The following is a 12,818-nucleotide window of genomic DNA, read 5'->3' as shown; positions in this document are numbered from 1 at the left end:
GCTCTGTGTCCTCCCACTTGTGAAGGGAGCAGAGCATTAGCATCCTCCCATCTCTTCTGGAAGGTTTCTTCCTGGCGACTGTCTTCCAGAAATGCAGCTCCCATCAGCTGAGGTTTCACCAGCTAAGAACTTAAATATTAATAATTCCAGCTTCTTTGTGATATTTTTCACATAGAAAGAAAAATTGAGACGTCTGCTGCCATTCTGCATTGTTTCCAAACAATTGGACTCATCAAGCAAATGAACCAAGCTACATTTCAAACTGAAAATATTTTGTGAATAACAATGTCACAATGGCAGACAACTCCTAAAGTCTCGGGGTTAATAACGTAAGAAACAATGTATAAGAGTAACTGCAGGAGCCCACAGAAAGGATTTTTACCAGTAACATGATCAATTGTTTAGTACTCGTGAAACTGCAGTTATATTAACAAGGAAAAATATGCAAGATTTTTGGCAAGTTTGGGAGACAAGGTGAAAGCTCACAAGTTTCTAATGACAATTATGTGTGTAAAACGTCTGGGAAATTAAAAAGCTTCAACAGAAGTTTGGCCATGACAGTGTAAAATATTAAGTGTTTCAACCACAGCCTTGCATAAAACAAGACCAAAGAGACACCAAAGCAGATATATTACAAGTGAAAAAACTTAGACTGACCAGTGGCCAAATAGAAACTAGATAACCAACTGTGGTAACTGCCACATGGAAAATGTGAATTCCAGATGAAGAGAGTCTCAAGAGCAGATCAGTGCATGCAGGAGGCACATAGCCCGAGAAGATGGATCTCGGGGTATTTCTGTTGGTAGTTCAGCCATGTTCTGCCTGGGTTGTCGACTAAGAGGACCTCATCACAGTGTGGCTGAACTGGAAACAACAGCAACAAAATGACTAGATTATAAGCTCGTCTACATGGGAAATTCTTAAGGAGGCAAGGTGTACGTTTAGAGGACAATGACTTCTCTGTGCCAGCTCCCAGATGGGTGGGTAACATTATTCTGCTCTGAGGATACCTTTCAGAGAAGGCAACACTCGACACCACAGACACTGCACACAGGAAGGTAGCAGCTCAGGAAAGCTATTGCACTTTTTTTTTTTTTTTTTAAATACAGATCCTAAAACTGTAAAGAATTGAAAGACCAAAGTAGGCTAACAGCATACTCCATGGAACTTGACAAGCCAGTCTCCAAGCTTTCTCATCTAGGGAGAGATGACATCGTGCTTTCATGCATCTCTCTAAAGGACAGGGAGACACAGGAGTAAGAGGTGCTGGATGGGAGTTCTGCTATGAGAGGATGCTACCTTTGTCCAGCACTGTCTGCAAGGACTTTGAGCAGGGCTTTCCAGTATATGTAATCAACGTCCCCCTCAGGTACGAGGACTTGATATGAACCAGCGCCATTGGGACAGCATCTCTGTTAACCCTGTTCAGTCACGCTGCACTCTGATGGACTTTGTTTTGCTTCGCGTCTGACTAACATCATCATCCTGTGGGTGGATGCACAAGCTGGCATTACAACATAAGTTAGACTGTTTCACACAGCTTGCCTCTAATTCTACAGTACTACACTCGCTTACGTGTGCAAAACGGGCATGCCTTAGTTCTACCATCATGATGTAGAAGATTATCTGACCCACAGAGCTCACTGTGCTGTACTTAAAAGCTAGGCAATTTGATGAGAAGTGCAGGAAAACGTGTACAGGCAACGTGAGACATGAAGATTTTTACCTCACTAAGTTGGCACAAGGTCCAGGCCACCGGCAGCTCTGATAAACCCGCTGGATCACCGTTTCTGAACCATTCTGCACTTGGCAGGAAACTGTCCGTGTGACCGTATAGTGACACCAATGCCTGTGGAAAAAAAGGACACTGTTAGCTCCAGCAAGACAGCAAGCTAAATCAACATACGTAAGACTGCTTAACTAACTTAGTTTCCTTTTACAACAACGTTACCCAACCAGTAGGCCAAGAGAAGCCAGTAGATGTGATTTCCTTTTTATTTTAGCAAAGCTTTCAATACTGTTTCTCACAGCATCCTTCTGGACGAAGTATCCAGCACACAGCTTGACAAGCTCACAACACGATGGGTGAACAATTGGCTGATGGGTTGGGATCAAAGGGTTACAGTAAATGGGGTGACATGAGGCTTGTGGCCAGTCCTAGTGGGGTTCCACTGGGCTAAGTGATCTGGTTGAAGAAGTCAGATCCTAAGTTTTCAGATGATACTAAATTAGGGGAATTTGTTGACTCCTTGAGGGCAGAGAGGCCTGGCAGAGAAATCTTCACAGATCAGAGCGCTGGACAGTCACCAACCACATGAAATGTAATCGAGGCAAAAGGCACATTCTGCACCTGGGATATGGCAATCCTGGGTCTATGTACAGTCTGGGGGATGAGGGGCTGGAGAACAGCCCCACACAAAGGCACCTGGGGGTTTTGGTCAACAAGTTGAACACTTGTGTCAGTGTGCCCTGACAGCCAAAAGGATCAGTGGTGTCCTGGGATGGTGCATGCAGCAAGGCATTGCTAGCTGGACAAGGGAAGGGATTGTCCCGCTCTGCACTGGTGCAGCTTCACCTTGAACACCGTGTGCAGTTTTGGGTGCCACACGAGAAGGACATAAACTATTAGTGTCTGAAGGAGTGCAAAGATGGTGAAACATCTAGAGAGGATGATGTAGGAGAAGCAGCTGAAGTCCCTTGGTTTGTTTGGCCCAAAGCAGAACAGGCCGAGGGGAGGCCTCATGGCGGCCTGCAGCTCCCTCACGAGGGGAGCGGAGGGGCAGGCGCTGAGCTCTGCTCTCTGGGGACAGCAACGGGACCCGAGAGAACAGCATGGAGCTGGGACAGCGGGGGGTCAGACTGGGTGGTAGGGAAAGGTTCTGCACCCAGAGGTGGTCGGGCACTGGGACAGGCTCTTCAGGTAAGCAGTCACAGCACCATGCCCGTCAGAACTCAAGAAGCAGTTGGACAACACTCTCAGCCATATGGTTTAATTTTTAGGTAGTCCCGTGCAGAGCCAGGAAACGGACTCAAAGATCCTTGTGGGTCCCTTCCAGCTCAGGATATTCTATGATTCTATGACTGCAGTAAAAACAAAGTAACTGGGGGTGGGGTTGCTGCTTCTGCCAGCCACAGCGAGCCCAGCTCGCAGTCTTCATTTCCCACCCCACCTCCTCCTCCCCATAGCTGCAGAAAGATTCCCTCTGCCAACCTGAACCACAAGAGATCCAGTAATGCCTCTTGCTTGGTCCTCAGAGGCCGGGGTTTTACAGTACATAATTTACTTCTGTAATTTATCATAAACAATAGGATTTTAGAGGGGAAAAAAAAGGGGGGGGGGGGGGGAAGTCTTCCAAATCTCCTGATAGTCAGCTCCCATTGTATTGGTCTTAATTTCATCCTGCCCATTATGGTATCACTCCCCAGCCTCCTAGCACTCTGAGCAACATCTGAGCTGGAAAACTCTGCTGCTTGGTGCGGTGGGGTCCACTGTCAGCAGGGCTCGAACAAATGGGCTGCGCTGGAGAGGTTACAGCCTAAAAACAAGCAAGATGAAGTACAGGGGAGGGAGGGACTGGAGTACTGTCTTGTCTCATTAGGGAAGAAAATTAGAGCCACTCCACCACAAAGCATAGGAGAAGGCAGCAACTGCAGTGCCAGCCCTGGGAATCGGCACCCTTTGAATCCTTCCACCTTCCCTTAAAAAGATGTTTTTAGGTTCAAATGTTGTGCTCGGGGAGTGAAGGGAAGGATCAGGGCATTTGTATCTTCCCCTTGTAAACATCATTCATGCTTGCCAATTTCTGGTTCATATTTTTGCCTCTGTAACTGCAGAGGTAGCAGCTTTGAGAGCCACCTTCCCACTGCTCACACAGTGGCAATAGGTACGTTCCCTCCTCATTCCCCATCCCACCTCCCCAGTGATGGTCCAATTATTTTTCTACTATTTGCCCTGTTTGTTGCATTTCCCCCCTCCTTTTTGGATCCCCCCCTCTCTGCAGGAGGCTCCCTGCTCTGTCCCCATGAATAGGAGGCAGGCCTGCCAGCAGCCGAGCGCGGCGCGCTACAATGGGCCAGCCAGGGCCAGCAGGCGGCTCACCCACACCTTGGCTGCAGGCAGACGGGCGAGCAGGGGCACCCGGAGCGAGGGAGGCTTCCACCCAACACCATCAGGCCCAGCAGCAGCATCAGGGCACAGCCACACAGCTTTTCCTGCTGGTACTGCTCCTGCTCGCTGAAAATCCACTTGCAGTCCTCTGCTTCTCAAGAGTTTCCCAGGCTTGCGCAGTAAGGCCGTGGAGAGCCCCTTCTGTCAGCTTTATTGAGGGTCTGTGGTAGGTTTAGGAGCAGTCCCTAAAGCCCTAAGCAGAAAATGGCATTAAGGATTTGTTGCCACATGCAGTAGGAGACCAAAGATTTCACTGCAATATGGCAAGGCAACCAGAGAAATACCTTCTCCCCACCCCAGGCATTATATTAAACATTTAAGGAGTGAGAAGTGCTCCGGCCACCAGATTGCTCCCAGTACAGATGGGAAGTGACAGCTTCTGCACTGAGGGTATAAACCCTGGACTAGCAGAGGTGTCTCTGCTAACATCTACAGCAAGGAGCCAGCAGGCAGCGTTACTTCCCGATTAGTCCAAAAATCAGATGAACGAAGCCTCAGCTCGCAGGACGACAGCGGGTACTTGAACAGGCTCAGCATGAAGCTTAGGGGGCAAAACCAGGAGACACACGAAGACAGGAAGATGAGATTGGGAATGCAGTAACTCAAAATAAGTTACTGCTGTTGGTTTTCCTTTCAAGCACCCGGTGCAGTTGGCCCTCAATTCATCTCTCTGAGCCCTACCCACAGGATTTGCTCGGAGGGGCACTGCTGGCTGAGAACTCCCCACACCCTAGGAGCAGCCGCGTGAGTAGGGAGGAGAACAGCCGCCAGAAGGGGTGAGTACGAGAGGGGCCGAGGAAACCACAGCTCTATACAATTAACTCAAGTACATGCTTTTAGCCCAGCGCTTACAGCTGTCAGAGGGCAGCACAAGCCTTCTGCACAAGCCTCGGGACAAAAGCATTTCATGTCAGGCAAAACAAATCGCGTGCACACAGAACCCGACAGGATAACGACAGGAGCATATGTCCTGAAATTACGAAAACCAAAGCTTCTCATTAACATGCAACGAGGAAAGGAACTGGTCCAACCGCAGGGAAGAAGGAAGCGGCATTTCACACACTGACAACGCGTACCAGAGCAAGGAGGGACACGGATACTAACAAATTCAGAACACAGTTACCGCTTCCTGAAACGGAGCGCAGCTATCGAGGACTCCAGGGCCTTTCCACACATTAAAAGCATTTTTCTGCCTTGCCAATGAAATCCAGATAAATCAAGTATTTATTTATACACACTATGCTTTAGCTGTTTTGTAGCTTGTATGCATGTGCCCCTCTGGCCTTCTCCCATCACCGAGTTCCATTTGGGAAAAAACAAAGCTGTTTCTGCCGGGCTTTTCATTAAGTGGGTGCTGCCGGCATGCACGCAGATTTCCTTTTTGAAACAGCCCGAAACTGCTGGGGTCTCTTGTGCCTTTGTTCTACCTGGTCGTTGGAATAAACTGCTCAGGAACAAACATCCCTCACAGGTCAAACAAATCTGGCTATTGTGCTGCTGCTGCTGCTTTGGAAAAGCCTTGCCTTGGGCTGAGACTCACCAGACAGACCTCATTACAGCCTCGTGGCAGAGCCAGGGGCAGCAGAGGGAGGTGTAAAGGCTGCTCCCACCCTTGAGAGCATAACAGAGGGCTGCACGTTGGCAGGGGAAAACACCATATTCCCTGGTTCGTTTCCTCAGCTGAAGTACCAGGGGCCTGTTAGAAAAGGAGGGAATGGAAATACAGGCAGTGAGAGCCTTCCCCAAGGCTCCCTGTTCCTTCGCTGCAGCCGTCACCTGGGCTGGCCAGGACTGACAGCCCATGACAAAAACACATCCTTCCCTCGGGTCCTGGGAACGGCCTTCATCAGAGCGCAGTAACAGTGACAGAGAAATGCAACCCACGGACCCTTCCCTCGAGCAGAACCACCAAACAAAATGGCCAAACCCCACGGACACTCGCGGTCTGACACGAACGCAGATTTCTCTCATTTCTTTACCCTTTGCTTCCCATAAATAGCATCACTTTCCTACATGGGCACCTTACGGGGTTTTGGTTTCTACGCTGGCGTAGAAGCAGGGGAGACAGAAGAGGAGCCCAGTAAATCATGAGATGCATTTGGAATACGTAACTCAGGACTCAGTGGACATATAATAGCACAGTGACTACAAGAGAAAGGCAGACAGACAAACCTACCCTGAGATTTCTCTTTGCAAGCCAAGAGTCCGCAAGAGCAGCCTCCAGAACGCAAGCAGGCTTCAGACCAAGTGACGAAAGGCCCCATCATGGCTTACAGAGATTATAAATGACCCTTTATATTATATACAGATGCTAGCAAGAAAGGTTTAGGACTTTTACTGGCATGCATCCAGGATGGCAGAGAATATATTACTGCTTATTCAAAGAGAATATTCCAACCAAGCAAACTAAATGATCCAAACAGCAGCTCATTTAGGGCTGGGGCTGCTGGATCTCATGCAAGCTCATCACCAACATATTTAGCACAATGCCCTGCAGTGCCTCATGGAATTGGTCTTCCACTGCTCTGCTTGGAAAGGAGAGTCTCACAGTTGCTCTGCTTTCCCCAGCCATTTCCAAATGGACACCCTCCTTTCACAGCCTATTTAATCCTTGGAAGACTTTCACAGACAATTGAAGATCTGCAGATCATGGCCTGTGAGCTACCAATTTAGAAAGTTTCAGTCCAGGACTAGACCAATATCTCATGTCTTGATCACAGCTGACAACACGCTGCTCCGGAGGGAACACAAGCGCTGATGCCAGCGGATAACCAACCGTATTTGCTGTAGAGGTTCAGGATGTTACTGTAGACGTTTCAGGCTAACCAAAAAAACGCATTCAGTGGCTTGTGTTATTTAAGGCTACTCTGAAAATTGCTATTCTGAGCTTCACTAGACACTCAGGAGATGCTGGAAGGGAGTTGCCCACTCTCTGCTGGCTCAGCAGAACCACTGGCACGTGGCTTCAGGTACCTGGACACCCAAGAGGCAAGAAAGGCCAACCTCCCAGGAAGAAAGGCCAACCTCCCAGGGTACACATGGTGCAGGCAGGGAGGCTCTCCTAGGGCCCCTGGACCTGAACCAGGGGGCTTGAGCTGCATTTTGCTTTTGTGGTCAGACAGCAGGGAGGAGGCTGTGCTCTGCACCCCAGCAGCCTTCTGTACCTTCTGCCCCTCTCAGCAGAAGCCTTGTTTGGACACTCAGTTCTTCCCCCAGAGACTCTAATCCTACAGCACGAGAGAAAAGGGACTGCAGGAGGTGGAGCACCGTAAGGTAACAAATGAGCTAAAATACTGAAGCTCCTGAAGAGCCATGTACTCACATATCAAAGCTTAAGTCCAGACTAGCATGACTGAATTAGCTTAGAGCACTCATTTTACGGACGGGAAGACACCAGACAGCAAGCCTCCTCCTCCCCCATCTGGCCATCTGCATTTGCACAGCGCTGTTTGCTGAGGCCACCACCCGAAGGATGCAGAAGGGATGCCCCCAACCTCTCGCCCACTGCAAGTGCCTAAAGACTTGCACTGCAGCAAGCTGACGGCCCCATCCCCAAAAGCAATGTCTCTTTCTTCCCCAGCCCAAGTGGCTGGCTTTGATCCAATCTCCTCGCACTCCTGGGGGTCCCCGGAGGGCCTTCCAAGGGGCTTGCGAAAGGAAGCCTCCGAACAACCCGCTGGCTTTCATTTCACTGGACAGGCGAGCACAAGCTGAACGATGTCAGGAAGCAGCAGGCTGAACTGATCGGGACTCAGCAAGTAGCCTGTTTAATCAAGAGCATGCAGCTCGAAAATGAAAGCAGCTACATTCTTGCCTAATCACTTGACAGTTCGGCTCCGCACACAGCTGACTCGTGGCTGTGCCCCGTTAGGGACAGACCTACAGCAGGCAGCGATGCCACACACGGGACTCTGGAGGGAAGGACAGGGTTACAGCTCCCGAAAACCACGGCCCCGTGGCACAGCAAGCTCTGAGCAGCACGATGTGCTGCGCTTTCTGCAGAGAGCGCTCAGACTCTGAACAAAGCCCCTTATGCTGCTGTAGAGCTAACAGAGATGGAGATTTCATGTCTTGTTAGTAGTTCCGATAAAAACACGTGCCACAGGGTGCCACACAAAAGCTCAGATCACCAAGCCTTATTCAGCCAAGAAGGAAGCAAAGTATTTCTGGGGAAATAAATATCTTTCTATGCACAATTATTTCATCAGCACCTGTTGCATGCATTTGGGCATGAATCGGCCCTCTCCATTTCCAATAAATACTATAGATGTCTCTCAACACGTTCGGCACTTCTGATGCTTGAGATTTGCCCTACAGCTCTGTGCTGTGTAAACAACTGCACTGAATTATCTTTCTGTTTCCACAAGGATAACACACTGTGTGTTATACTTAGCAGAGATCAACATTTAGGGCACAGAAAACAGTAGGAGTGTTTTGATAGCTAGATAGATTTCCCCAAGTTTCCTCATAACATTTTTCACTGGAGCTATCAGTTTCCCTGCAATCATGGAGAGGAATTTCAATAAAATCAGAAGGTCACCGACTTTCACTGGGAAAAAGTTGCCGTTCTGACTCGATGAAAGCAAACCGTGGCCTTTTCTCTGTGTAAATAGTACAGCACCCTCCCTTGGCAGAGCAGCAATCCATCTGGTGTGTGCTGGAGCCCATCGTTAGGAGGGGTTCGTGACTTACATACTCCACCGAGGCCAGGAGCTTAGGTTGCTCCGTGCATGCCAAGAAAGCTAAGATTCAAAGGCTGCCAGGCTCTCTCTGTGGCATCTCTTCCTGAACCATCCAGTTTCACATAACCGCATTATTCCTTTCTTATTCACAAATACACACCTCCCTCAACACGCTTCGGTTCCCATCAGGATCACGCTGACCTGTCCAGTTGCCTGTGACCAGATCACTCCTTGCTGCTGTGATCCAGCTAAAAAGGAGACAATCCCACCACACACCACCAGAAAGCTCAGATAAAATTCAAGCTGGGTTTAAGCATCTCCTGGTCTCAGCCATATCTGAGCTCTCCCCATGTAACTAGCTTTGGGGATCCAAGGCTGTCATTTGTCTTGCCATCCAGGGAAAAGCCAGCTGCAGAATTCAGCTGTGGGCACCAGGCTTGAGGATGTTCAGAGTCAAGGAACTGATTCAGGTCTGCAGACCGATGGACCATTGCTAAGAAATCCACAAAAGACTACCTGGCAGGCGTGGCAGGGGCTGCATACAAGCATATCATGGCAAGGTTTAGTGCAAAGCAGAGTCTGCTCTTCCATTACAAAGTTTCCAGGGGTCTGCAAATCAGAAGACATGACAAGGCACGGTAATCTTGTTGTCAATATTGATGTTTTACGCATGCCTTACTCCCGCTGAGTGCTTCAGGCATTAATAGAGGTTACCCTGACTCCTGTGAAAAAAGGAGACTTTTTTTTTTTTTTTTTTTTTTTTTTTTACAACAGCCCATTCATTTTGGGAAACGAATAAAACTGGAGGATTGCTAGCGTTTCTGAAGCCAGACAGCAGCAGCCATTTGAAGTAACATAGAGCCAGAGACTCGAACAGGAATAAGAGAAGTTCCAGGTCTCCCACTCCGCTGCATCGGTCAGACAAAGACTGGAAGGAGCTCCAATCTTTCTGCCCCCAAGTAAGTCTGAAAAAGAGACTATAAAAATCAGTTCTGCCTAGCAGTCAGATTGGACAGTTTATCTAGGTACCTCCCAATAGCATAACCCTTCCCCAGGGGCCAATATGTTCTGTGCTTAGAGCACTTCAAATACTCAGTTGCCAATAACAGTCTTAAGTTCTTCCACACAAAGTGGATTATCAGAGACTGCTGGAGGGAGTTCAGTCCTAGAGGAATCTTTACCTTAGGAGGAAAACGCAATTCAGTCTGCACAACAGCTTTAATCTTCAGCAAGTTCTGCAGCCAAGAGCATTTAACTGTGCTTTCCTTCCTTTGTTGTGTGCATGGTTGACCTTCCAAACAGCATTACCTCGAGGGCTGAACTCGCTTCAATTCATAGGAAAGCGCACCAAGCTTTGCCTTATCCTTCTGCTGCCATTGAAGTTACAGGGGCTGAGGGAAAAACCTCTCCCTGCCGGAATTACTGAAAGCCTAGAAACTGAACAGCCAAACAGCACAGAGCCATGGGTGCAACTCTGTTTTGAAACAGCACGAGAACCCAGCTCCCCCAAGCAACATACAGCCTCAGCCATGAGGCCATCCCTCTCCTCTTCCAGTCCCACCTCGTTCAGCAGGCACCGTCCAGCTGCTGCAACAAAGCGGGGCTCAGAAGGCGACAGCCCTCCTGTTACACACGGCATCAGATCCACCCTCTCCATCAATGCTCACACACAGCATAACAGACACAGATGGGGACCTGGAAAGGGTTGGGCAGGCAGTATGAGAAACAAAGCCGAGTCTCAGACTGTGATCCATACCCACACTTCCCTGCCCATGCGTGTCTACGGGCACATACAAGGAAGGGGCTCAAGGAGGATTTCTCCAGCACGAAGTCCCCGTGCGCTACATCTACCACCCAGCTCCTCTCAAATTGCCAGTGGCACGTTCTGACTGAATCAAACAAATATGGTTGACCCGAAACACAATTACCCTCATCGTGAAAAAGGAAGAGGTTAGCCCATGACTGAGTGCTCAGAAATAAAAGGGGGGTTCACTCCTTTGAAGCGCTTTGCTTTTACAGGCATTCTTTATGCTCTCGACTGTTTTGCGGCTCCCTCCCCCAGGCTTATCACAATCAAGGAGAAGACAGTAGTTTCCAGTGCTCACAGAGGGAGGGAAGAGGAAACGTACAGAAACATCCGTGGAATCTGTCTTTGTTAAATTAGACTGACTCGATGGAATTTGGCATTTGATATCCATGCAGCGTGGAAATCATGCACAATTACAACCTCGTATGTCATTTTAACAACATAAAAGCTCCTTGAAATAGGGCTTTTGAAAAGAAGAACCTGAGCCTAAACATTTTTGCGCAGCTGGATAACACAGCTGTGGACAGGTCTGATGCCTTCCAGCACTCGCAGTAGTGGTCCGGTCATTCCTAGAAAGCTTAGCCTTGGAGGGAGGGTTGAACTTAAGGAAAAAAATCCATAAGACATTGATTAGAGGTACAAAGCTAGCATGTAAAATACCAAATACTTGTGTGAAATACACCTGTGTTTATAAAGAACACATTTGCAGTGTTTTGCATGCCCTCCTCTGAAAATCTGACCCAGCACTGCTAATGCTGAAGACAGCAGCCCTGACCTTCGTTACAGTGTAAAACCAATTTTTAATCAAAGTCAGTACCTCTAAATTGCACCAACAAATTCACTCAGAATTAAACACCAACTTTGAAGTAGCAGGAGATGGAAGGAGTGCGAGTGACAACGCAGGACAGACGTATGCCAGCTTGCCCTTAAAATCTTTGGAGAGAGAAAAACATTAAGAAAAGCATAAGGAGTCAGCAACCCTGTAACAATGTCCCATGCTTTATGAATGCTCCTGTTGTGGCTACAGAGCCTCCTCCACCACCCATAAAGCTCCAGCCCCTAGCTGTCAGAGTCCCCTTGCTATGTTACATCACAACACAACAATACTTTGCACAATGTGCATCCACCAAAAAGGCTGGATCAGCCTCCTGCATTTACGGGCTGAACTAGCTGCCTTTCAGCGTCTCCTCCGAACCAAGAACTTCCCCACGCAGGGCACGCATACATCTGCATGCCTCAAGAGCTAGTCCGCACGGATTGAGGAGGGTCTGCTCCGGAATCGATTTCTTTTTGCTTATATAGCTCCAAGCGGGCAACAGCACATCTTTGTCCCTCAGATTCAGCCTCCTGTTGCCAAACTCTCAGCACTTACCAGCAGCAATGAAAGCCACATGCATGACAGGAACACAGGGACTCTGCCTAGACGAAGCAGTGTTTTTCATTAGCGTTCTACTGGCACCAAAAACCGCAAATTACAACGAGAACAAAAGGCAGTGTCAGAAGGAGAGCACCGAGTGTATCAGAGGAGAAAAAAATAAGGTGGTACAAAGAAGTTGTTGCTCCGTATCAACTGCGTGATGTCCATCTGCCCATTTAAGGTGCGTGTTCCAGGTTCCTCCTGGGGCTGAACAGTAGAGATACGACTATCAGCGAGGACAAATACACTCTTCTGAGAGCTAACAAGAAAACTATGTTGAAGGAGACCCCACAAACAAAGCATGCTTTTTCTCTTTAAGGGGACACAGATTTCTTTCCCTGAGCTGTTTCTATACTCAGAGCACTGTCCTACGAACTCCCAGCACTACCGGCTCAAAAAGGCACTGAAAAGCAGAGCATTGGCTTCCGACTCCCAGGCATTGGGATACAACTGGAAGCATCTACACAGACAGCAGTGCCAGGTAAACAGAGCCCAAAGCACCTCCTCCACCTGCCATCCCTCCTCTTTGCCTGCGCTGTTACAACCACTTCACTCACCCTAGGTCTCCAATTTGTTCAGCAACATGCAAAGTGCTCCGTGGGCCCTGGTACAGAGACTACGTGGCAGAGCTTTCTAGAAGAGCAGTCTGTTGTGTGTCTGCCCATCACTGTGGGGAGCTGGGTTTAATGAACCAAGGGAGCCTCTCCCAGGCTAGCATGAAGTCACAATAAAGTCAGCTTTATT

General features: G+C 48.7%; 1 protein-coding gene across 7 annotated transcripts in view; it reads right to left on the bottom strand.

Moving 5' to 3' along the window:
* Positions 1–12,818, bottom strand: part of COL26A1 (collagen type XXVI alpha 1 chain) — a 176,463-nt gene that overhangs the window by 149,419 nt on the left and 14,226 nt on the right. For all 7 annotated transcript variants that reach the window (XM_035343212.1, XM_035343207.1, XM_035343205.1 and 4 more), the window contains exon 2: positions 1,727–1,849. In XM_035343212.1, the coding sequence (XP_035199103.1) occupies positions 1,727–1,849 (123 nt within the window). The remainder of the gene's footprint in view (positions 1–1,726; positions 1,850–12,818) is intronic.

This window comes from Oxyura jamaicensis, chromosome 19 (assembly GCF_011077185.1).
Source record: "Oxyura jamaicensis isolate SHBP4307 breed ruddy duck chromosome 19, BPBGC_Ojam_1.0, whole genome shotgun sequence".
NCBI classification, from domain to species: Eukaryota; Metazoa; Chordata; class Aves; order Anseriformes; family Anatidae; genus Oxyura; species Oxyura jamaicensis.
Note: the sequence above shows the minus strand (reverse complement) of the source record. Positions and strands in the feature narration are given on the sequence as shown.